Source organism: Scyliorhinus torazame, chromosome 27, assembly GCF_047496885.1.
Source record: "Scyliorhinus torazame isolate Kashiwa2021f chromosome 27, sScyTor2.1, whole genome shotgun sequence".
Lineage (NCBI taxonomy): Eukaryota > Metazoa > Chordata > Chondrichthyes > Carcharhiniformes > Scyliorhinidae > Scyliorhinus > Scyliorhinus torazame.
The window spans coordinates 25,702,138-25,728,763 of NC_092733.1; the positions used below are offsets into that span (position 1 = coordinate 25,702,138).

General features: G+C 49.9%; 1 protein-coding gene across 2 annotated transcripts in view; it reads right to left on the bottom strand.

Moving 5' to 3' along the window:
* The window catches only part of LOC140403320 (adhesion G protein-coupled receptor E5-like), a 101,835-nt gene extending 84,605 nt beyond the window's left edge, over window positions 1–17,230 (bottom strand). For both annotated transcript variants that reach the window (XM_072491170.1, XM_072491169.1), the window contains exons 1-3: window positions 17,123–17,230; window positions 10,427–10,507; window positions 3,560–3,676 (exon numbers count right to left, since the gene is read on the bottom strand). In XM_072491170.1, coding sequence (XP_072347271.1) covers window positions 3,560–3,676; window positions 10,427–10,507; window positions 17,123–17,153 — 229 coding nt within the window. In that variant the 5' untranslated portion in view covers window positions 17,154–17,230. The remainder of the gene's footprint in view (window positions 1–3,559; window positions 3,677–10,426; window positions 10,508–17,122) is intronic.
* Between the last annotated feature and the right edge of the window lie 9,396 nt (window positions 17,231–26,626).

Below are 26,626 nucleotides of genomic sequence, written 5' to 3' on the forward strand. Positions count from 1 at the left end.
TTGTGCACCTTGGTTTGGTCCGGTGATGACACATTTTGGTGGACTTGGCTGGCAGCCAACCAGTTACTTTAAATTCCCGGGACTCAACAGATCTTCAGTGCTGATTGGTGCTGCGCGCTCCGAAATGCCCTTGCCTTGGGACACTTTGCTTTCAGTTTTCGTTTTGGACAGAGCTACCACCAAGAAAGCACAACAGCACCTATACTTCCTCAGGAAACAAAGGAAATTTGGCATGTCCACATTGACTCTTACCAACTTTTACAGATGCACCATAGAAAGCATCCTATCAGGCTGCATCACAGCCTGGTATGGCAACTGCTCGGCCCAGGACCGCAAGAAACTTCAGAGAGTCGTGAACACCGCCCAGTCCATCACACGAACCTGCCTCCCATCCATTGACTCCATCTACACCTCCCGCTGCCTGGGGAAAGCAGGCAGCATAATCAAAGATCCCTCCCACTCGGCTTACTCACTCTTCCAACTTCTTCCATCGGGCAGGAGATACAGAAGTCTGAGAACACGCACGAACAGACTCAAAAACAGCTTCTTCCCCACTGTCACCAGACTCCTAAATGACCCTCTTATGGACTGACTTCATTAACACTACACCCTGTATGCTTCATCCGATGCCAGTGCTTATGTAGTTATATTGTATATGTTGTGTTGCCCTATTATGTATTTTCTTTTATTCCCTTTTCTTTTCATGTACTTAATGATCTGTTGAGCTGCTCGCAGAAAAATACTTTTCACTGTACCTCGGTACACGTGACAATAAACAAATCCAATCCAATCTGTTACAATCTCTCAGCTATCTTAGATGGGCTCACTCCAGGTAAACGGAGAAGCCAGTGTTTACTTTCTATCCAGCTAATGGCCATTCAAAACCTGAAGACAGAGCTGTGAAGGAACTTTCTGGGTTAGTCTCTATTAGATCTGAACTGTGGTTAGTGTATCTGATGTGTCGCCGCACTCGTACACTACTCGTCAGATTATGAAACTAAGCTTCATACATGAAGTAAATTGTCTTTATTCATTTAGCTTTGCTGATGTCTCTTATCAAAGGTCAGTTTTCTTGCGGATACAAAGTTTTTAAAAGTTTGTTTTGTCCAAGCACATACAGAGTACTGAGTTGAATTCAATACAAATTATAGCTCTTGATATTTTTTCTAATTGAATACACGACACAGAAAAGTTGAAAATAGAAACAAAATGGCTGTTGTTATGGGCCAGGGTTTAGAGAACCCCAAAGTGTATCATGGAGTTCCCCTGACCCACAACTTTTAATAGATTGTGGTATGGGGAGCACACGGCCCACTCTACAGGTGTGGTACAGCAGAAATGGAAAAGTATTTTTTGAAGCAAAACAATGTTTATTCTATGGACTCAAGTTAACCTTTTTAAAACATACAATGAACAGCTTAGCAACCATCAATTCAAATACACCACTTAAAGAGTAATCCTTAAGTAATCCTTAAGCTGTCCTTTTAACATCCATAAGATTTTAAAAAGAACTTTTAACAGAAGCACATCAGTTTAGTCACTACTGAAAGCAGTTATTAGTTTTAAATCACCAAAGGATCTATTTACAGTCTTTAGATTACAGAGAGAGACTCTAATACACCTTCTGGCTGTGACTGCAGCTATCCAGCTCTGAAAACGAAACTAAAACACACCCTGCAGCAAACAGCCTAAAATGAAAGTAAAAAGCTGACAGATAGCCCAGCTCCACGTACTCTCTGACATCACTGATAACCACCCATTTCTTCAAGGTACATTTCTTAAACACCCATTTCTTAACGGTACTCTCACATGACACTGTTCAAAGCGATAGCACAGTAAAGTAGCTTCAGAGATTTAAGATAGGTGATTCTGGAATGAGTTGTTCAAACTGGCACGTATTTCTTAAACATTATTGCTGTCACTAATGGTACCCCCTTTTCTGGCTGTGATTGGGTTAAAGTTATTACAGAGTTAATTCAATTCGATCAACATCTGTCCATAAAATTTTAACATGAGGTGATGAAATGCGTCTCTCTTATGAATCCTATCCGTTGTCATGACAACAGTTTCTGTAAGTGTTGCCCAAAAACTTTGACTTGGGGTCTGTCTAGCCTCCTTATCTTGGTGTTCCTCATGGGAAACAGCATTTTTACTGCCTTGTTTGATTTTAGCAATCCATTTCAAGAAGCCATTTTAAATCTTGGGTCATTTATTCCTTTAACTTGTTCTTTACTAAAAGGTAGATTCTATCAGTCTCCAGAGGTTACCAGATCACTCTGAGGCCTCGTGGAAGCTGCTGCTCTGATATTCTGTTTATCTGACGCAGACTGTTGGTCAGTCGGCTGATGCTGACAACAAATAAGAAATTGAACAGAGCTGACACGCATCTTCCGTGTGAAGACCCAGGTCAACACAAGTTAAAGTGACTCCCGAGAGGGGATCCCACAGCCTGAGAGTACTGCAGGAAGGTTCCAGCCAGAAGTTCCAAACCAACTGATGGTTTCAGCACTCTCTGTCCTGGGACGATAGCTGGCTACAACGATCTCGATAGCAGCAACAAAGACACTTATCTGTCTTTCTTCCATTTCAATCCCCATCATTTTTTTTACCCTTCTCCTTCCTGCTGTGCGTGTCTATCTTGTGTGCCTTTGGGCAGTGGGTGGAGCGGGAAAAAGGGAAGGGGGGAAGTAATAGATTAGCGGGCCAATATTCCACGATAATCATTGCATGTCTTATCTCCTTGATGTTACAACTCAACAGTTTTTTGTGCTCCACTTACAAACCTGAATGCCTGTAAGTCGCTGGAGCAGTCAACAGCCAAACACCTCGGAAACTTTATATGTATTATTGGGTAATTCACTTATGTTGGGTCCCCGGGCCCTGTGGGATTAGGATTGACTGCACATTCATGGAGGCTGCTGACAGCAAATATGAAGGGTGCCGGAACACTCCTCAATCTTTCTAGTCAGGTGCCCCCAGCTCCTATTCTAGCCTACCTCTTCCTCCACCCCATCCAGCACCTGATGTAAAATCAGACTTGGGGACAGCCATTTTGAAAGGTGTCTAATATCATAGAATTTACAGTGCAGAAGGAGGCCATTCGGCCCATCAAGTCTGCACCGGCTCTTGGAGAGCGCACCCTACCCAAGGTCAACACCTCCACCCTATCCCCATAACCCAGTAACCCCACCCAACATTAAGGGCAATTTTGGACACTAAGGGCAATTTATAATGGCCAATCCACCTAACCGGCACATCTTTGGACTGTGGGAGGAAACCGGAGCACCCGGAGGAAACCCACGCACACACGGGGAGGATGTGCAGATCCCGCACAGACAGTGACCCAAGCCGGAATCGAACCTGGGACCCTGGAGCTGTGAAGCAATTGTGCTATCCACCATGCTACCGTGCTGTCCTCCCTCCTCTGTGCACTTGCTCCAGGTGCAAATATCTAGCTGTTGGCATTTCCCCCCTTAAATATTAACACCTTTCACCTTCTGATCTGAAAAGTAAATCCATTTAATGCTGTGTTAATAAACCAGAATAAAATAACCATTACTTATGCATGGTTTACTGCCGCTCTCCTTTCCATCAATGCAGATGCAGACGAAGTCGTTGGCCTTTGGATAACATATGCCATTTTCACCACAAGCGCCTTTTTCCAATTTACAAAAATCTGCAATTGCAGAAAACAGAGAACACAAATGATTGCTAATTCAATAAACCTAACACATGCAAACTAGGCAACGCATAGATTCTCCCACAAGAGGAAACATCCTTTCCACAGGAACCGATGGCGTTGGGCTTACGATTCCCCACCACCGGGAAGGATTCTCCCGTCTCGTGCCTGGGTCCCGTTGCAAACTAGCGAATGGAGGTCGATAAGACATCAACCTCTAGCTGCGAGTTGCAAAGAACACATGAGGAGGTGACGGTGAGCGGGCAAGTGAAATGTCGTGCGGACAAATGTGACCTTGACCACTTTGCCAGGAAGAATAAAAAAAGGAAGCTCGTTATCAAAATGGCGAGAGGTTGAAGCGCTCTGAGGTACAGACGGACCTGGGTGCTCGAGTGCATGAATATCAGAAGGTTAGTAGGCAAGAGAAGCAAGTAATTGGCAAAATTATGGACGGTTATTGTTTATTGCGAGGGGAATTGAATATAAAAGTAGGAAGGTTATACACCAGTTCTCAGGGCATTGTGAGACCACATCTGGAATACTGTGCACAGTATTCATCTCTTTATTTAAGGACGATGTAAATACGTTAGAAACAACTCAGGTAAGGTCCTCTAGACTAATACCAGGAATGGGCGTGTTGGTCAAAGAGGAAAGGCGAAGTCGCCAGAGTCCCAGGTGATCGTAAGCTGCTTTCCCCTTTGACGGTGGGAGGTGACTGGTGGCGAGGGTCACCACACCTCAGGCGAGGGGCAGGATTGAAAACTCACGAAGACCCTCAGCCGGGACGGGAATCGAGCCCACGCAGCTGGGCTCGCTCTGCATCACGAACCAGCTGTCCAGCCAAAGGAGCTAAACCGGCCCCCGGTTTACCGAGCCTAGGGTTGTGTCCATGGGAGTTGAGAAGAGTAAGAGGTAAATTGATGGAAACATATAAGATCCTGCGGGGCATTGACAGGGTGGATGTGGACAGGATGTTTCCTCTTGTCGGAGAAAATAAGGGATCACCCATTTAAGATAGGGATGAGGAGAAATGTTTCCTCTCAGTCTCTGGGACTTTCTTACTCAAGAGGCAGTGGAAGCAGAGCCTTTGAATATTTTTAAGGCAGAGAGAGATAGATTCTTGATTAACGAGGGGAGGGTGAAAGGTTATCGGGGGTTAGATAGGATTGTGGGGTTGAGGTTCCAATCAGATCAACCTTGATCTTATTGAATGACGGGTCAGTTTCGAGGGGGTGAGTGGGCTTTTCCAGCTCCTTGCTTGTATGTTTAAATCGGATGAAATATTTTGATTCCCTTGGCCAATGTGGTTTGATTTGGCAGTGGACAGTCCTCAAAGGAGCAGGCCCTGTCTTAGTCCAACCCATTTGAATGTTCAGAATTATTATTTTATCATGAGATTATCAGGCTGGTAGAGGGCGGACCAGATGGACCTGGCTTCATTTCCTCTTTGTCGACAGCAGAAAGCGCTCAGCTCTTTTGATGTGGTGAGGAGCTGTCAATCATGGCAAGGGTGTTTATATACATTGTGGTTAGAATCAAAGCAGGGTACTTGAGATGCATTCAAGCGTGAAGGGAAAGATGAATAAACAGTCGACCAACCATTAAACTGGAAGTCACAGGCGAATGAAAGGTATTGCTCTTTGGAGTTTTGCATTTCAAAGGGGATCAGGGGATTTGAAGCCTTTTCACGTGTTAGTGGGCGATGGAGGAAGCCTCTGACACTTGTACCAGCTGCTGTTTTGAAGGATTTTGTCTGAGGGAGGAGATGTTGGGAAAGGCAACATGTTCCTGCATTGATTCTTTACTGGACTGCTCTTCAGCTGGGTGAGGAAACCACATCAGAGTTTAAAAGACTCAGACTAGGAGGATGCTAGGAGCGGAGTGCTGCCTGAGATCGCTACATCAAGGGTAATCTTCAGGTTGCCCAGGGCTGGAAGAGGCACACCAGTCAGGGGGCCCCTCACCCCGACAGAGGGGGCAGGGGGTTAATCATAGAGTTTACAGTGCAGAAGGAGGCCATTCGGCCCGTCGAGTCTGCACCGGCTCTTGGAAAGAGCACCCTACCCAAGGTTAACACCTCCACCCTATCCCCATAACCCAGTAACCCCACCCAACACTAAGGGCAATTTTGGACACGAAGGGCAATTTATCATGGCCAATCCACCTAACCTGCACATCTTTGGACTGCGGGAGGAAACCGGAGCACCTGGAGGAAACCCACGCACACACGGGGAGGATGTGCAGACTTCGCACAGACAGTGACCCAAGCCAGAATCGAACCTGGGCCGCTAGAGCTGTGAAGCAATTGTGCTACCCACTATGCTACCGTGCTTCTGGGGGGTTCTTGTGGTGCAGTGGGTTAGGGGCAGGGTTTGCATTGCAAGTGGGAGGGGGGTCCTCCTGGCGGACTTTGTGATTTGGTTGCCTGCTCACAATTGCGGCCCAATTCCAGGATTCCGGTAGAATCCAGTGAGTTCTCCACCATGCGTACGCTTGTGTGAGCATAAAATCATAGAATTTACAGTGCAGAAGGAGGCCATTCGGCCCATCGAGTCTTCGCCAGCTCTTGGAAAGAGTACCCCACTTAAGCCCACACTTACACCCCATCCCGTTAACCCAGTAACCCCACCTACCCTTTTTTTTAGACACTGAGGGCAATTTATCATGGCCAATCCACCTAACTCGCACATCTTTGGACTGTGGGAGGAAACCGGAGCACCCGGAGGAAACCCACGCAGACACGGGGGAGAACGTGCAGACTCCGCGCACACAGTGACCCAAGCCGGGAATCATACCTGGGACCCTGGAGCTGTGAAGCAACTGTGCTAACCACTGTGCTACCATGCTGTGATAATGGAGTGAGACTTGTACCTCAGCTCCAATCCCAGCCGCATGATTCTCCAATAGCGAGAGCACATAGACTCCCCAGCGGAGAACCCCGGCCATTGTCTGGAGCCACTGCACAGTGGGAATGTCGATATGTTTTTTTAGAGTACCCAATGATTTTGTTTTCCCCAAATAAGGAGCAATTTAACCTGGCCAATCCACCGACCGTGCATATCTTTTCAAGTGGTGAGGATGTGACCCACACAGACACGGGGAGAATGTGCAAACTCCACATGGACAGTCACCCGGGGCCGGGATCGAACCCGGGTCCTCGGCGCCGTGAGGCAGCTGCGCTAACCACTGCATCACCGTGCCGTCCACGGGAATGTCGACATCGGATGATACAAGGGCTGAAATTCTTTACCAAACCTGAGGTAAAACAAGGCCTTTGAAGCGCACTGAGACGAAGCGAGGAGCTTGCGCAACGTGCTTGCACAACACGCAGGAAATAGTTGAGAAACAGCCACGAGCAACCTTCAAACAAGCGCACCAAATTTGGATGAAATCAGTGGGGCAACTTTAATATCTGTTGCTCTGGCAACAGCCTGGAAGAGCCCAGCATCGACGGAATGCAGAACCTGCCTGATTTTCATCATGTCGGAAGCAACAACGCTCGGGTTAAATTATGAAAGGGAAGACTGCACGACGGTTTGCGAAATTACAAAACGTTCCGATGGACTGGGTAACGGGGAACTCTTTCGGGATCAGAAAGGGCAAGAACCAGTGGACGCCGGTCTCAGGCGACTGGGAAAGAGGAGCAACGTTTTTACAGGGTGAGATGTTGCGGCCGAGGAGGCGTTACCTCAGGTGGAGGTGGCACCGGATTCAATGACAACAAAAGGAGTTGGACGTAAACCTGCTGGGGCGAGTGGGAGGGTTTGGATGGTTCTCCAAAAGACCTAGGAAGGCCATGATGAGTCGCATGGCCTCATTTTATGAGGATTCCATGGCCTATTCACAGCGGGTGTGGATGGCGACAGGAGTGCAAATAATCGCAAGAGGCCCCAAACGTGATTTATCTCCGCTTCGTAGAATCAGAGGATTCACAGTGCAGAAGGAGGCCATTCGGCCCATCGAGTCTGCACCGACTCTTGTTGCTTTTTTGACTCTCAGCTGAGAAACCAGGAGGGAAAAAGCGCCATTGGAGCCAGTAGTTCCCACGCCGGCTTTCCTGCTGAAAAATGGGAAAATTCTGCCCTCTGGCTCCTTGGCAATAAGTAAGGGTCCTGTTACCAGGAAAAGTGTGCAAACATCATGTTTTCAACGCACTGTAGGCTATAAAACCGGGGCTGGTTCGTGTGTGGTTCGAAATGACAGCAACACCTCAAGCTCAGTTCCCGTTCTGCCTCCTGTCTCTGTAAACCCACCCTTCCCCAAATTACCCCTCACCCATTCGCCCTCCCCCAGCCCCATCCCCCAGAGTAGGAGGCAATGGGGCAAACCACCTCTGATGCAAAATTGCCAAGAAGACCACTAAGGATGAAACATCAGGAAACTGACCAAAGGACCATTTGGGCAGAGCACCCCACGGAGGGTACGGCAGCACAGTGGTTCGCAATGTTGCTTCACAGTTCCAGGGTCCCAGGTTCGAATCCCAGCTTGGGTCACTGCCTGTGTGGAGTCTGCACGTTCTCCCCGTGTGTGCGTGGGTTTCCTCCGGGTGCTCCGGTTTCCTCCCACAGTCCAAAGATATGTGGGTTAGGTAGATTGGCCATGCCAAATTGCTAGTTTAAAGTCCTTGTGACCAACCTATTTATCCTATTCGCTAGAACACTGGTCCCAGAATGGTTCAGGTGAAGACCGTCCCAACGGTACAGGTCCCTCCTGTCCCAGTACTGATGCCACTGCCCCATGAAATGAAATCCCTCTTTCCCGCACCACTCCTTTAGCCACGTGTTAACTTCCCTAATTTTCTCAACCCTATGCCAATTGGCACGTGGCTCGGGTAGTAATCCAGAGATTATAACCCTGGAGGACCTGTTCTTTAATTTAGTCCCTAGTGTTTGATAATCCCCAAACAGGTCCTCTTTCCTAGTCTTACCTATGTTGTTAGTCCCAACGTGGACCACAACAACTGGATCCTCCCCCTCCCTCTCCAAAATCCTTTCAAGCCGATCAGAGATATCCCTCACCCTGGCACCGGGCAGGCAACATACCATGCGGGACTCTCGATCTGGCTTACAAAGGATGCCATCAATCCCCCTAATTATAGAATCCCCTACAACTACCTCTTGTCTTTTTGCTCCCCCCTCTTGAATGGCTTTCTGTACCACGGTGCAGTGGTCAGTCAACGCATCCTCCCTACAGCCCTCTTCCTCATCCACACAGGGAGCAAGTACCTCATACCTGTTGGACAAGGTCAAGGGCAGAGGCTCCTCAACTCCTAAACTCAGGATCCCCCTACCTGCCCCCCTTGCAGTCACACCACTCTGTCCCTGACCACTGTCCGAATTAACAGTACCTATTCTACCGGGTGTGACTGCCTCCTGAAACAAAGCGTCCAGGTAATGTTCCCCCTCCCTGATGTGCCGCAGTGTGTGCAGCTCGGTCTCCAGCTCATCAATTCTGAGCCGAAGTTCCTCGAGCAGCCAACACTTGCTGCAGATGTGGTCACTGACGGTCTCAATGGGATCCACCAGTTCCATCATCATACAGCAACAGCACATCACCTGTCCAGCCATATTAAATTAGTTAATTAATTTAAATAATAATTTCAACATTTTTTTTTTATAGAACGTCAAGGATAAACCCGAACACCAACAAAAACCCAGCCCTCTCTCGCCACTCACCCGAACTCAGTCACTCACCTAAGCTCAGATGTACTCTGTTCTAATCAGCACTCCGTGTCTAAAGGCACTCCTGCCACACCTTTTGTGCACTCACCTCTCCCAGCACTGTCCCGGCTGTCTCGTCCCGCGCTTTTTAAATCTCCCGGCTCTCTCCTCTCGCACTGTTTTCGCTGTCCCGGCTCTCTCCTCCCGCGCTTTTTAAATCTCCCGGCTCTCTCCTCTCGCACTGTTTTCGCTGTCCCGGCTCTCTCCTCCCGCACTTTTTAAATCTCCCGGCTCTCTCCTCCCGCGCTGTTTTCGCTGTCCCGGCTCTCTCTCCTCTCGCGCTGTTTTCGCTGTCCCGGCTCTCTCCTCCCGCGCTTTTTAAATCTCCCGGCTCTCTCCTCCCACGCTGTTTTCGCTGTCCCGGCTCTCTCCTCCCGCACTTTTTAAATCTCCCGGCTCTCTCCTCCCGCGCTGTTTTCGCTGTCCTGGCTCTCTCCCCTCTCGCGCTGTTTTCGCTGTCCCGGCTCTCTCCTCCCGCGCTTTTTAAATCTCCCGGCTCTCTCCTCTCGCGCTGTTTTCGCTGTCCCGGCTCTCTCCTCCCGCGCTTTTTAAATCTCCCGGCTCTCCCCTCCCGCGCTGTTTTCGCTGTCCCGGCTCTCTCTCCTCTCGTGCTGTTTTCGCTGTCTTGTAACAAACTGGAAAATATAGGCCTCAAGGAAAGGCCTCACACACAACTGTTCAGAAAGAGAACTTTCTTTCACTGTGTCTAACATGGAAACACTTTTTTTTGGTTTATAAATTTAGAGTACCCAATTCATTTTTTCTCCAATTAAGGGGCAATTTAGCGTGTTCAATCCACCGACCTTGCACATCTTTGGGTTGTGGGGGCGAAACCCACGCAAACACGGGGAGAATGTGCAAACTCCACACGGACAGTGACCCAGAGCCGGGATTGAACCTGGGACCTCGGCGCCGTGAGGCTGCAGTGCTAGCCACTATGCCACCGTGCTGCCCTCTAACATGGAAACACGACATTATAACAAGAAGACCACGCTTTTTAATCAATGGTTTATTGTTTGTTACTTACTGGTCTTGTTCTTCGGCTTTCCATTCACACCTTTCCCTTCAGGAGGTTGAAGGTGGCTCCAATGTATACAAATGCTGAGGACTGGCAGTGGGCGGAGGAGAAACAGAATTTAACATTAGTCACGTTCAGTTTAATCATTCGTTTTGCACATTTGAAAGAAAATCTGTTGTCATCTTCGTTGGACACAGTGCGAAAACTAATCTAATGACTGGGTGGGAAGGGGGGTGGGGGCAGTGAACAAGGGGCTAAAGCTGCTCCCTCACAGAAATTATCTTGTTGAACCGCAAGAGATTCATTCACGTATTTTCTTTTACCTTGCGTTTTTTTTCGTCACTCTCCCTGAAGTGATTAAGTCTGGCTGACCCATGGGCAACAACCTGCCAGGGTGGCGTAGTGGTATTGCTGTTGGACTAGTAATCCAGAGACCCAGGGTAATGCTCCAGGGACCCGGGTTCAAATCCCACCACGGCAGGCGTGAATTCAATTTAAAAAATAAAAATATGGAATTAAAAGTCTAAAGTCGTAAAAACCCATCTGGTTCACTGATGCCCTTCCGGGAAGGAAATCGGTGGTCTTTACCTGGTCTGGCCTACGTGTGGCTCGAAAATGCCCTCGGGGGGATTGACAATAAATGCTGACCCAGTCAGCCAGCCAGTCCACACCCAAGGGGGCTGACGAGGTACCAGACAACCTATGCGGCCTGGAGCGACGATGGAGCCTGTTCCTCTCTGGTCTCCCTGGCTTTTGGTTGCTAATGGTAACCACAGCCTGCCCGGCCACAAAGAGGACCAGCTGGTTATCAAAAGGCAACTCATCGCCAAACCCATCCTAAAGACATTGTCCTTCCACGCTGCCATCTCCCACCATATCCCTCAACCCCCTTTCTCAACAGAAACGCATTTCATTTGTCTTGAACCCATCCGTTCGAAGACCCAACACTGAAGTTCCTCTCCCATCTCGCCAAAAAGATTCTGTTCGCAATTTGACCTTCCTCATTTCAAGATGGCATCACCCGAGTCAGGGGTTTGCCTGCTTCACTTTGCTGAACTCTCTTCAGGATCTAAACACATTCCATTAACAAACCCTAAAGTCAACCGTTCCCGGGCAGAAGCTCAAATTTATTAAGCCTCGTAGGTTCTACGCTGCTTATCTTTCTGTCCGACTGAAGCCATCGATACAACCTCTGGAGCTGGCTGTGCAGAGCAATTTGTTGCTCGTGAGGAGAGTGTTAATATAACGTCAGACCAAGAGTGATACATTGAGTAAAAGCAAATAACTGCTGATGCTGGAATCTGAAACCAAAGAGAAAATGCTGGAAAATCTCAGCAGGTCTGGCAGCATCTGGAGGGAGAGAACAGAGCTAACGTTTCGAGTCCAGGCGACCCTTTGTCAAAGCTAAAAGACAGAGAAAGTGGGAACTATTTATACTGTGGAGTGAGAATGAAAGATGAGTCATAGCCACAGAAACCCAGGGAAATGGGGCGCGAATGGCCACAGAAACCTAGGGGAAAGAGTTCTAATGGCAGTCCCCAGAGAGGACAAAAGGTGTGAAAGGCCAAACTGCAGAGAAACTAACATCAGAGGGTAAACTGTGACAGGTGTAGACGTGGGGGGGAGGGGAAGGGGGAAGCAGAGGGGAGAAAGGATAAAGAAAGGTGGATAAGATGGCGGGGGGAGTAAATATATATAAAGAAAGACAAGAAAGAAAGAAATGGTAAAAGACAGTTAAAATCGGCGACGATTACTGCTGGCGTGGAGGGACTCAAAGACCCCGAAGTCGGAGGCCTGGCTATCGGACATGGCGAGCTTTCTCGGTCTGGAGAAAATTAAGTTCGCTCTGAGAGGGTCACTGTTAGGCTTCGCCCCGAGGTGGCAACCACTTAGTGACCTCTTCGCGGAAAATGTATCGTCAGCAGCGGCGGGAGAGGGGTTAGGGTAATGGAGTTTAGGGGATTAATTAGGTAGGTCCTTGTGGGATGGGAGCCGGTTTTTGCACTAAGTTTATTGCTCTTTGCACACTGTTTTGTACAGTTGCTGTTTACTATGCCAAAAATGCCTCAATAAAATTGTTGACAGTTAAAATGAAATGGGATGAAAACAAATGGGTCGAGGTGGGCTGATACATTGGGTGTCGTGAATGTCGTAGCTTTTTTGTCAGGAGACTTTTAGTTCATATAGCTTGTTCTTCCAACTCTCCCGCCAACTTCCTTACTCTGATGCTGGAGCTACCGGCAGGAATCCCATTCAATAACAGGATTTTATCCATTCCGTTGTTAAGACTAGATATCGCTTTCTGTTCCTCCACCCATCTTGGTGATCTGTTGTTGAATGCGATCCCTAAGCTTTGGATCATGTACCCGACAGAGGAATATTCTTAGATCCATATTCCCTTCCGTAGAGATCTTAGCCACCAACAGTCTCTCATCGTTCTTCCCACCAGAGTAAGATCCCACAGTAGTCAATATTCCCCAGTAACTCAATGCTCCTCACTGCGCTGTGATCCAGCTCCTCACTCTCTCCGACAACTCTACATCTTCCCTGCGATGTGGTGACTAAAAGTGAACAACAGCTCAGATGTAGTCTTCTCTCTAACCCCCCCCCCCCCCCCCCCCCCCGCCCCCATACAGGGCTAAAGAGCTAGCTTTTAAAGCAGAACAAGGCAGGCCAGCAGCACGGTTCAATTCCCGTACCAGCCTCCCCGAACAGGCGCCGTAATGTGGTGACTAGGGGGTTTTCACAGTAACTTCATTTGAAGCCTGCTTGTGACAATAAGCGATTTTCATTTTCAAAGCCCTTGAAAATGCCGCCACCTAATAAGTCCACATTCAGCTGACCCACAACTCTAGTGACGGATTTGACCTTTGACCGCTCTCTGTCCAAATTTTCCCGTCCCACTCTAAGAATAATAATCGCTTATTGTCACGAGTAGGCTTCAATGAAGTTACTGTGAAAAGCCCCTAGTCGCCACATTCCGCCGCCTGTTCGGGGAGGCCGGTATGGGAATTGAACCCGCGCTGCTGGCATTATAAGCCAGCTGTTTAGCCCACTGAGCTAAACCAGCCCTTCATGACAATGCAGTGCCGGAAAACCCGAGCCAATGTTTGAGTTTCTTTAATCAGGCCACAGCATGGAAATGGTCTGAACCAAAGTCACAAGTTACATGCTATGTCCTTGTAACCATTTCAAATTGTCCCACCTCACCCTTCCTGATCAATCTGCAGTGTCAATCATACTGTCCTCCTCCAGTGCCTCCCCCCTGTGCTCCAGCTGAGTGGCACTGTGCTCGCACGGCTCCATTCTTGCCTATTCCTCTGCAGGTTTCCAGCATCACAGATGTCAGTCGTCAGCCAACGTGATATCAAGAAATGGCTGAAGGCACTGGATATTCCAGAGGCGATGGGCCCTGACAATATTCCGGCAATAGTACTGAAGACCTGTGCTCCAGACCTTGTCGTACCCCTAGCCGAGCTGTTCCAGTACAGCTACCACACTGGCATCTACCCGGCAATGTGGAAAATTGCCCAGAGGTGTCCTGTACACAAGAAACAGGACAAATCCAACCCGGCCAATTTCCGCCCTATCAGTCTACTCTCCATCAGCAAAGTGATGGAAGGGGCCGTCAACAGAGCTATCAAGCGGCACTAACTCAGCACTAACCTGCTCACGGACGCTCAGTTTGGGTTCCTCCAAGGTCACTCAGCTCCTGACCTCATTCCAGCCTTGATTCAAACATAGACAAAAGAACTGAATGCCAGAGGTGAGGTGAGAGTGATATCAAGGCAGGATTTGACCGAGTATGGCATCAAAGAACCCTAGCTGAACTGGAGTCAATGGGAATCAGGGGGGAAACTCTCCGCTGGTTGGAGTCATACCCGGCACAAAGGAAGATGGTTGTGGTGGTTGGAGGTCAATCATCTCAGCTCCAGGACATCACTGCAGGAGTTCCTCAGGGTAGTGTGCTAGGCCCCAACCATCTTCAGCTGCTTCATCAATGACCTCCCTTCCACCATAAGGTCAGAAGTGGGGATGTTTGCGGATGACTGCACAAGGTTCAGCATCATTCGTGACTCCTCAGATACTGAAGAGGTCCATGTCTAAATGTAGCAAGACCTGGACAATATTCAGGCTTGGGCTGACAAGTGGCAAGTTACATTCGCACCACACAAGTGCCACGCAATGACCATCTCCTACAAGAGAGGATCTAACTATCGCCCCTTGACATTCAATGGCATTACCATCGCTGAATCCCCCACAATCAACATGCGGGGTGTTACCATTGGTCAGAAACTGAACTGGACTGTCCATATTAATACTGTGGCTACCAGGGCAGGTCAAAGGCTTGGAATCCTGTGGTGAATAACTCACCTCCTGACCGCCAAATGTCTGTCCACCATCTACAAGGTACAAGTCAGGAGTGCAATGGAATACTCTCCACTTGCCTGGATGAGCGCAGCTCCAACAACACTCAAGAAGCTCAACACCATCCAGGGCAAAGCAGCCCCGCTTGATTGCTCCCCCTTCCACAAACATTCAAACCCTCCACCACCGACGAACAGTGACAGCCGTGTGTACCATTTACAAGATGCAGTGCAGTAACTCACCAAGGTTCCTTAAACAGCACCTTCCAAACCCACGACCACTGCCATCTAGAAGGACAAGATGGGCAGCACGGTAGCATTGTGGATAGCACAATTGCTTCACAGCTCCAGGGTCCCAGGTTCGATTCCGGCTTGGGTCACTGTCTGTGCGGAGTATGCACATCCTCCCCGTGTCTGCGTGGGTTTCCTCCGGGTGCTCCGGTTTCCTCCCACAGTCCAAAGATGTGCAGGTTAGGTGGATTGGCCATGATAAATTGCCCTTAGTGTCCAAAATTGCCCTTAGTGTTGGGTGGGGTTACTGGGTTATGGAGATAGGGTGGAGATGTGGACCTTGGGTAGGGTGCTCTTTCCAAGAGCCGGTGCAGACTCGATGGGCCGAATGGCCTCCTTCTGCACTGTAAATTCTATGATCTATGATCTATGATCTATGATTCTATGATCTATGATCTATGACAAGAGCAGCAGATACCTGGGAACCCCACCACCTGGAGGTTCCCCTCCAAGTCACTCACCATCCTGACTTGGAAATATATCGGCCGTCTCCTTCACTGTCGCTGGGTCAAAATCCTGGAACTCCCTCCCGAATAGCACAGTGGGTGTACCTACACCTCAAGGACTGCTGCGGTTTAAGAAGGCTAATCACCATCACCTTCTGAAGGGCAACTAGGGATGGGCAATAAATGCTCGGCCTAGCCAGCGACGCCCACATCCCGTAAATGAATAAAAATAAAGTTGGAGAACTGCCTGCGATGGCTTCTGTTGCAGTATTTTCCGCCAGACAAAATAATCGGGCAAAATCAGGCACAGGACTGTTACTTATTAGCCAACGCTTTGGGACAGCACAACCTCAGAGAAGGATCTCTAGAGCTGACTCTACCCGACTAAGAAATGAAGTACCATTTATACACTTCAGATCACGGAGGCAAAGGCAATTGTGTACATTTGAGCATTGTCTGGTTCAAAGTTTACATTCAGCAAGTTGCAGATGCGCACCCAGGCAGCGTGAGTACTTATCTACCCATATCTTTCCATGGCTCTTTCCCTGATCTCTTTCCTGGTTATTAGCACTGTTAGATATGCCTGTGTGTCTGCGGCCATAGATTAAACTGTGAACTGCCCGAGAAACACGCAGCTGAGTGAACCGGTGAATCCAGCCTCTTACCCCTGTCAGCTCCACCAACTCCGCTTCCGGCCCCATTCATCTACCCCAGCCATTGCCAAAGATTGCCAAGACCGCAGGAAACTACAAAAGGTCGTGAATGTAGCCCAGTCCATCACGCAAACCAGCCTCCCATCCATTGACTCTGTCTATAATTCCCGCTGCCTCGGAAAGCAAGCAGCATAATTAAGGGCCCCACGCACCCCGGACATACTCTCTTCCACCTTCTTCCGTCAGGAAAAAGATCCCAAAGTTTGAGGTCACGTACCTGCCGACTCAAGAACAGCTCCTTCCCTGCTGCCATCAGACTTTTGAATGGACCTACCTCGTATTAAGTTGATCTTTTCTCTACACCTTGCTATAACTGTGACATTATATTCTGCAGTCTCTCCTTCCTTCCCTATGTATGGTATGCATTGTTTGTACAGCATGCAAGAAACAATACTCTTCTCTGTATACTAATACATGTGACAATATTAAACCAAATCAAATCAAATCAGAAGTTGCCTCCGTAAATGTCTCCAGCTCTCCGCGACTCTCTCTCAAGGCCCAAGATCAAGCTCTTCGACAAAATTCTTGGTTTCAAGTTTCCTCTTCGGTCTGAATGTGCCCCCCTTTTGAATTACCGAGAGTTGTTTTGCTAAATTAAATGCTCTCTTTGTCCCTCTGCCCCTCAGGTTCCTATGCCCCATTGTTCTGATCTCCCAGACCCGGCCACCATTTTTTTCCCCCCCAATTTACGTTTACTTTAACATAGCCCTCCTGCTGATTTCTCCCTCTTTTCTTTCAACCCCAAGTGGCTTTGCGTCACCGGCAGCTGCTTCCTCCCAGTAGCGTTCCAAATGGTACAGATAACCCACCTGCTCCCTCCCCGGCTCCAGCTAACAGCGGAGAGGCGCTTCAACTTGCTTAGAACACTTCTGACCGGTGGGGACTTACTCAGCAAGGGCGGGAGATGAGCCGTCTTCATCTCGATGGTCTCAGGATCAGTCAGAGCTCAATAAGGTTTGCGCACCAACTTTGTCTCGGCTGCAGTCACCGATCTTGTCCCCTCGAGCTGGTTGGTAAACAGATGTTATCGCAGCACAGGAAGGAAACACAGCTGAATGTGTAACCAGCACCCTCACCACAGAATGTTCTTTACTATTTGATACGTGTCAGGACTGGAGAATATCGCAACTGATACCCATTGAGTAACATGCTTGGTTGTTCTATGAAATTGTAGCAAAAACAGGAATTCACAATTCAGATATTTTCGGATTGTTTCATTCCCCCTTTTCAGCGAATCATAGAATCTATAGTGCAGAAGGAGGCCATTCGGCCCATCGAGTCTGCACCGGCCCTTGGAAAGAGCACACCACTTAAGCCCACACCTCCACCCTATCCCCGTAACCCAGTAACCCCACCAAACCTTTTTTTGGACACCAAGGGCAATTTATCATGGCCAATCCACCTAACCTGCACATCTTTCGGGACTGTGGGAGGAAACCGGAGCACCCGGAGGAAACCCATGCAGACACGGGGAGAACGTGCAGACTCCGCACAGACAGTGACCCAAGCCGGGAATCGAACCTGTGACCCTGGAGCTGTGGGTGCTAACCGGTGTGCTACCATGCTGACCTGAAGTGGCAAAGATTTTGACCAGAAACAGGTGCTGTTGCATGGCTTTACATGCATGGCTATACGTGGGAGACACAGTGCAGAAGCAGGCCATTCTGCCCAGCCAAAGCATGCCATAATTTGCAGCCCATTCGGACCTACTCCCATCTCTCCCCAACTAAATCGACCACCGGAACCTTCTGTTCCCTCCTCCCTCGTCCGGCGTCCCCACAAATGCATCTGCACCATTCTCTTCAGCCACTCCCCTTGTGGTCGTGACCGCCACCTTCTCACCGCTCTCTGGTTGGAGTGGTTTCTTCTGAATTCCCTCCTGGATCACTTGGTGACTTGTCCCAGATTGCTGACCTTCAGTGACCCTCTCTCCCCGTACGCGGATGCATTCTCTCTCTCTCTCTCTGTCCGTTCGATCAAGGTGTGTTTCCGACATTTGAAGATCTCCGTTAGCTCATCCCTCGGCCTTCTTCCTTCATCAAGGGAGGAAAAAGACCCCCAAGAGGGAGCCAGTCTGTCAATCATTTCCTGTTCCTGTTAGGATTCGTGAGTGCCCCGTCCACAAATCAGCCTTCTCATTGTATTATAGAACTCACCATTTTCAGTGTATCCCCTGTGGTAGAGGTGGCACCTTTCAGAGGGGGCGAGCTGCACCAACCAGCTGACAGGCTCGGGGCCTGTGATGTGGGAGCATGCAGACCCTGGCTGATGAGGAGTTCGCGCTGGGCCCTGGGAGCAGAACCCCGGGCAGTGTGGACCACGGGGCTGAAGTGTTGAGACCTGGGGCGGGATTCTCTGACCCCCCCCGCCGGGTCGGAGAACCGCCATGGGCGGCGTGAATCCCGCCCCTGCCGGCCTCCGAATTCCCCGGGCCGGGGTTTTGGTGGGGGCGGGAAACGCGGCGCGCCCGTCGGCGGCTGCTGGCAGTGCCCCCCCCCCGGTGATTCCCCGGCCCGCGATGGGCCGAGTGGCCGTCCCTTTTCGGCGGATCCCGCCGGCGTAAATCACAACAGGTCCTCACCGGCGGGACCTGGCTCCACGGGCGGCCGGCAGAGTCTTCGGGGGGGGGGGGGGGGGGGCGCGGGGGGATCTGGCCCCAGGGGGTGCCCCACGGTGGCCTGGCCCGCGATCGGGGCCCACCGATCCGCGGGCGGGCCTGTGCTGTGAGGGCACTCTTTCCCTCCGCGCCGGCCCTGGGATGACGCCAGCACACGTTGGCACTCCCACGCATGCGTCAACTCGTGCCGGCCAGCGGAGGCCCTTTGGCGCCGGTTGGCGTGGAGCCAAGCCCTTCCGCGCTGGCTGGCACAACACCAAACTCTCCGGCGCCGGCCTAGCCCCTGAAGGTGCGGAGAATCCCGCCCCTGTTGTATTGAATTTAGTGCGTGTTACTTAGCTGCTTTTGCCTTTCATCACTAAACCCCTTTTTGAGCTACTGGACGCCTCCAGTGTCTGTCTCGAGCTACCACATTCGCGACGAGGTAACATTTTCCGATCACAGTAGATTGTCGTCGTGAATCGAGGGGGGAAGAAAGGGGAAGTTGAGAAAGTAGAGAAGCTCCAGCAAGAGTCGGGATCATTTCAAGCGTGAGTGCAAATGCCAATCATTGGGAAACTAGGCCCCTGGACCAAGGGGCTGAGGTTTGGAGTCAGGACATCGAACAACTCAGTTTCTTCTTCACCGCGAAAGAGATCACAGGCAAAGACAAGTAGAAGGTGATACTTCTGACAGTTTGAGGGTCCGAAACATATAATTTAATTCGGAAGCTCCCATGTCCAGAGGCTCTCGGGTCGAAGACCTGTGACCAGAGAGTGAAATTGGTGAAAGAACATCAGAACCCCTTGATTACCCTCCAACGTTACACATTTAAATGTGCAGTGAGGGACCATGAAGAGTCTGCCTGTGGTAGTCACCACTGTAGTATTGTATATACCGAGGGGGATTACAGTAAGGGCCTTGTACTACAGGTACAGGGTAGGTCCATGCCTGCTGGCTCCACCCAGTAGGTGGAGTATAAAAGTGTGTGTTCACCGAGCTGCAGCCATTTCGGCAGCAGCTGTGGGAGGCTCCACGTAATAAAGCCTTGATTACTCTCTACTCTCGTCTTGTCATAATTGATAGTGCATCACTGCCTCAACCTTCATAGCCAGGCCTGGGCAGCTTGATGAGCACTGTGATAGCACAGTGGTTGACACTGTTGCTTCACAGCTCCAGCGTCCCAGGTTCGATTCCCGGCTTGGGTCTGTGCGGAGTCTGCACATTCTCCCCGTGTCTGCATATTATAGAACTCACCATTTTCAGTGTGTCCCCTGTGGTAGAGGTGGCACCTTTAAGAGGGGGCGAGCTGCACCAACCAGGTGACAGGCTCGGGGCCTGTGGTGTGGGAGCATGCAGACCCTGGCCATGCTCCGGGTGCTCCGGTTTCCTCCCACAAGTCCCGAAAGACATTCTGTTAGGTGAATTGGACATTCTGAATTCTCCCTCTGTGTACCCGAACAGGCGCCGGAATGTGGCGACGAGGGGATTTTCACAGTAACTTCATTGCGGCGTTAATGTAAGCCTACTTGTGACAATAAAGATTATTATTAATATTATGTTTGGGACTGCGCTGAGTGACATGTTGCGTGACTGGCTGGTTTGTGGGATCCATAACGTCAATACACAGAAGAAGCTCCTGGTGGAGACCGCAGTTACGTCGGAAAAAGCAATTGAGATAGCTCGGGCCAGAGAATGCGCCGATAAAGGTGACACCAAGCTTTAAAACATGGCTGAAGTTTGGACCAGGACAGCAGCGAGATCCGAGGTAGGATAAACAGCTCAGCTCAGAGCCAGACATGGTCCTCAGGACCAGACCAGAACGCAAGTTGCCACCTGAGGCAAAGCACGCTAACGCAAAAGCAATCGTATCAGCTGTAGTCCACCGCGGCCCTGGACGCAGTGGAAAAGAGCGCCGGGGAAGAGAATACAATGAATTGATTAAATGCAGTCCAGTTGACTCAGATTGAAATTGCCTTCGGGGTAAATGGTGAGCCCCTTAAAATGGAAGTCGACACTGGGGCTTCGGTGATTGTAGCAGGTGAGCAGACCATCCAATATCGAGGCGCAGGAACACAGTCTTTAAGCTTTAAGAGTACCACAACCAAGCCGACGGCATACGCCGGAGAGATGTTTAAGATCCTCGAAACAGCCGATTACCCATTGGCCAGCGGAGGGCAGGGGCACAATCTGCCCTTTGGTTGTCATGCAAGGACATCCCTATCTGTTGGGAAGGGACTGGTTGCAGAAGACTGGCTGAAAATCTTCAAAATATCTGGCAGCGTCCTCCGAGATGCCTTGAGGAGGTATGAACCCATCTTTCACAAAGGACTGAGGCAAATTAAGGGGGTAAAAGGCAAGATATGGGTCAATCCTGGTTTGACACACAGGTCCTTCAGAGCTGGACTAGTGCCATACTCATTGCAGTCAGCAGATTGGAGCAGAGCTAAAGAGATCGGGAGAGCTGGGGATAATCAAGCTGGTTCAGTTTTCAGAGTGGGTAGAGAAGGATTTGCAGGGCCTATAAGCTGACTAGAAATCTGGCGTCCCAGGTCGATTGGTACCCCATTCACCGAATTGGAGACGCTACGCCAAGCTGACTGGGGGCCTCGCCTGTTCAAAATTGGACCTTGGTCACTCCTCCCTGTAACTAGAGTTGGATGAGGAGGAGTCTCAGGGGTTTTCTACCACCAAAGCTCACAAAGGCCTCTTCCAGAATACTTGACTGCCATACGGCATCGATTCAGCCTGTGCCAGCTTCCAGCGTACAATGGCCATTCTCATCCAGGAGGGATTCCCAAGGTGATGGTTTACCTTGGTGACGTGCTAGTCGCCGACACTACACCAGAACTCATGGCCAGACTAGAGGAAATATTTTAAAAAGTTTTGGTGTCTGCCTGAAACATTTAAAAAAATTACTTTTCAGGCCTCTGAACTGACCTGCCTCGGGCTTTTCGTTGATGTGTCAGGGTTGCACCCTTAGGAAGAAAAGGTCAAGGCCATTTGAGATGCCCCTGCACCCAGAAATGTCAGCGAGTTTTAGCCCTTCCTTGGTATGGTCAATAGCTGGAAAATTCTTTTGGAATCTAGCCACAACATTGGCTACATTGCACCTACATTTCAGGAAGAATCGACCATGGCAACAGAAGGAGCCTCAAAACGGAACTTCCGATTCGTGAAGCACGCATTCAAACCTCTTGGTGCATTTTTATCCATTGAACCATTAGCGCTGACACGTGATGTGTCCCCTTATGGCATAAGAGGCACATTGGTTAGCACTGCTGCCTCATCATGCCCGGGACCTGGGTTCAATTCCGGCTTTGGGTCAATCTCTGTGTGGAGTCTGCACGTCCTCTCCGTGTCTGCGTGGGTTTCCTCCGGGTGCTCCTGTTTCCTCCCGCAGTCCAAAGATGTGCAGGTTAGGTGGATTGGCCATGATTGGCCACAGGGGCTGGTTTAGCACAGGGCTAAATCGCTGGCTTTGAAAGCAGACCAAGGCAGGCCAGCAGCACGGTTCAATTCCCATACTAGCCTCCCCAAACAGGCGCCGGAATGTGGTGTCTAGGGTCTTTTCACAGTAACTTCATTTGAAGCCTACTTGTGACAATAAGCGATTTTCATTTTCATTTCATGATAAATTGCTCCTTCGTGTCACAGTAGCATAGTGGGTAGCAATGTTACTTCACAGCTCAGGGTCCCGGGTTCGATTCCCGGCTTGGGTCGCTGTCTGTGCGCAGTCTGCATGTTCTCCCCGTGTCTGTGTGGATTTCCTCCGGGTGCTCCAGTTTCCTCCCACAAGTCCCGACAGACGTGCTGTTAGGTGAATCGGACATTCTGAATTCTCCCTCTGTATACCCGAACATGCGCCGGAATGTGGCGACGAGGGGCTTTTCACAGTAACTTCATTGCAGTGTTAATGTAAGCCTACTTGTGACAATAAAGATTATTATTATAAGGATGTGCAGGTTAGGTGGGGTTACGGGGATAGGGCGGGTGAGTGAGCCAAGTGCTCTTTCAGAGGGTTGGTGCAGACTCGATGGGCCGAATGGTCCTCCTTCTGCACTGTAGGGATTCTATAGTAATGGAACTGGATTAGTAATCCAAAGGCCCAGACTAATGTTTTGGGGACATGGCTTCTAATCTCACCATGGCAGCCAGTGGAATTTAAGTTCAGTTAACAGTGTGTCTTCTGAGAATGCAAGATGGCCACTGATACCCCCCTTGAGCATGTGCAGGGTCTTGTACCATCACGTGCAGGGGACGCAATGCCCAGGTGCACAGTGCCAGGGGCACAATGGCGGGGGACACGATGCCGGGGGACACGATGCCGGGGGGACACAGTGCCGGGACACACAGTGCCGGCCCTCCAGTTTGTGAGCCCCGTGGAAAATGGGTAGTTGCTTGGGGCGCAGCTTCTCCACAGCAGGGGGGTCCCGTATCCCGGGATACTGTCACTGGGACCGGAAGGCCTTATTGGCGGCGACGGCCGCAAATTTTCGACCAATGGGATTTTGAGCAAGGGATGGGGGTGGGACATGGACCGTGGTGAGGTCAGTCATGGGGCGGAGGACAGCAGAGATTCCGCGACAGGAGAGTTAGTCCTCCGGGGCCAAAGAGAATGACGGCAGGGCAAGAGGAGACACAATAGAATGAGCTGAGGGCAGGGGTGGGAGAGCAAAAACAAAAAAGTAAAATCAAAACGTGGATAAGGAAATATTGGAAAAGGCGGCCAAAAGCTTGGTTAAAGAGTTTGTTTTTAAGGAATGATTTAAATATTTGCCTTTTACTCGTTCATGAGATGTAGACGTCGCTGGTCGGGCCAGCATTTATTGTCCATCCCTAATTGCACTTGAACTGAGTGGCTCGTTCAGCCAATCCAGAGGGGGCAGTTCAGAATCAACCACATGTGGGACTAGAGTCACACGTAGGCCAGTCATGGCAACGATGGCAGATTTCCTTCCCTAAAGGACATGAGTGAACCAGATGGGTTTATGCGACAATCGTCAATGGTTTCACGGTCATCGTTCGACTTTTAATTCCAGATTTTAATTGAATTCAAATTTCTCTTTCTGCCATGGTGGGATTCGAACCCAGGCCCCCAGAGCGTTACCCTGGGGTCTCTTGATTGCTAGTCCAGTGACAATACCACTACGCCACCACCTCCCCGCTCATAAGTTGCGCTAAATGCCAGATCTATTCCAGTAACCATGCTTGCCTGAGCTGCTTTTGAAAACTTTGCTGTGTTATTGAGGGAAGACCATTACTGACTGAGCTGGTCGGCTTCCCTGAGAGCCAACAACAACTTTGCATTCATCTAGCACCTTTTACCATCCCGCAGGAGCGTTGACGAACAGACTCGTGGACAGAAATCGCTGGACAGGTGAGACAGAACTTGGCCAGAGTGGCTGGATATTAAGGATCACCTGAATAGAGGGGCGAGAGGTTGAGGTTTATTGACTGAATTCATGAGCCGAGAGAACAGCGACCAGTGGTGGTGCCATGGACTGGGACTGGCTTTGAGAGGGGGATGGGGGTGGGGGGTGGAGGGGGGCGGTTACTGGGGGTTTTGGAGGAGGTTGCAGAGACTGGGAGGGAAGAGGCCTTGGAGCAGAGGCAGAAAGGTGGCTCAGTGGTTAGCACTGCTGCCTCACAACAACAGGGTCCCCGGTTCAATTCTGGTCTTGGGTCAGTGGCTGCGTGAAGTTTGCATATTGTCTGCGTGGGTTTCCACCGGATGCTCCAGTTTCCCCCCACTGTCCAAAGATGTGCAGGTTAGGTGGATTGGCCGTACTAAAGTGCCCCTTGTGTTATGCTTCTTCATGTGGCATAAGCTGCTTCCTCTATGTATACTCTGACAAAGGAAGGTTCAGACTTGGAGATAGGTTTAACACATTTATTGAACAGTTAACAATTCTCCTACTTGAATTCGACTCTCCTGCTAATCTTGCTATAGCAACTCAATCTAACTAACCAGTCTGCTCTCAGCCATGCGGTGGGTGTGATGCTCTGATCTGCCCCTGTCCTTCTCATTAAGTGTCGCCTGTGGAAAGAGAAAGAGCATGTGTGCCCTGTCCTTTTATATGGGTTGTGTAATGCCCCCTTGTGGTAGTGTCACCTCTGGGTGTCTTGACTGCCCATTGGTCGTGTCCTATTCTATGTGTTCATTAGCTGTATGTCTGCATGTCATGATGTCTCTGGTGCTCCCTCTAGTGTTCACTTAGTTGTAGTGTATTTACATTAACCCCTTGTGTATTTACAGTGATGCATATCACCACACCCCTTAGTGTCCAAAGGTTGGGTGGGGATACAGGGCTATTGCGGGGTTTGGGCCTAGGCAAGATGCCCCTTTGAAGGGTTGGTGCAGCCTCGATGGGCCAAATGGCCTCCTTCTCCATTGTATTGATTCCATGAGAGCTTTAAAGATGAGGCAGGGAGTGGTAGGGCTGAACAGGACTTGGTTAAGTTTCCGAACTGTTTAAAACAACTTGCATTTCCTTCCTCTTTCCTTCTTCGCACTGCTAACCACAGCGCCAGGGGCTCGGGTTTGATTCTGGCCTCAGGTGACTGTCTGTGCGGAGTTTGCACGTCCTCCCCGCGTCTGCGTGGGTTTCTTCCGGGTGCTCCGGTTTCCTCCCACAGTCCAAAGATGCGCAGGCTAGGTGGGGTTATGGGGTTCGGGGTAGGGCGAGGAAGTGGGTCTAGCTAGGGTACTCTTTCAGAGGGTCGGTGCAGACTCGATGGGCCGAATGGCCTCCTTCTGCACTGTGGGAATTCTATTCTGTGGTTCCTCCACTGTCTGTGCAGCTGAGAATGGGAAAGATGGTGCCCAACTTTAACCAGTAGGAACAGGGCAGTTTTGGGTCACATTTCCTGTTATACACCCTCGCACTCTTGCACTTCATTGAACGGGTAATTAAACATAGAGTCCCGTGTGGAGGGATTGATGCATTTAATTGTTTGGCCTCGCTAACTAAATCCCCATTTTCATTTGTTTTGCTTGCCATTTCTTCCTACCACTTCACATAGCGGCCTGACAGACTTTTCCTTGGAGAATTTTCCGGAATGCTGGTCTCTCATTAGCAGACGAGCAATGGATTGTTGAGTAGGTGTCGCCAGAAACACCACTCTGCCAATGGCTGTAGATCCATCGAGGGGGGACCAATGTCTGGTTCAGGTAGGAAGGGGTTGTTGCACCAAGCCCAATCAGATAATAAGACCCTATGATGTAGGTGCAGAGGTAGGCCATTCGGCCCACGCAGTCTGCTCCGCCATTGAATGAGATCATGGCGGATCTGATGTGATAATCCTCAACTCCACTTTCCCGCCTTAACCCTTGATTCGCTCACTGATTAAAAATCTGTCTATCTCAGCCTTGAACATACTTAACGACCCAGCCTCTACAGCTCTCTGCAGTAAAGAATCCCACAGATTCACTCCCCTCTGAGAGAAGAAATTCCTCCTCACCTCTGTCTTAAATGGGGTCCCCCCGTGGTATTATAGGTATTATGGTACCTGATAGGCTAAAGCACCATTGGTGGAAACTGTATGCTTTCTATTGGTTAGAATGTATGATAGCCCCGCCCTGCTAGGTGGGGTATAAGAACCCGTGCCGCCCCAGCAGCCTTCATTCTGTGCCTGAGCTGCTGGGGGAAACATCGAGCATATTAAAGCCTTCAGTTGGACTACAACCTCGCTTTAGTGGTCATTGATCGTGCATCAATTTAATAAGCTAGTTTTTTAAGAAGAAAGGATGGAGCTCCGAATCAAGCCGGAGTGTCTGCACACCCAGGGGAGAG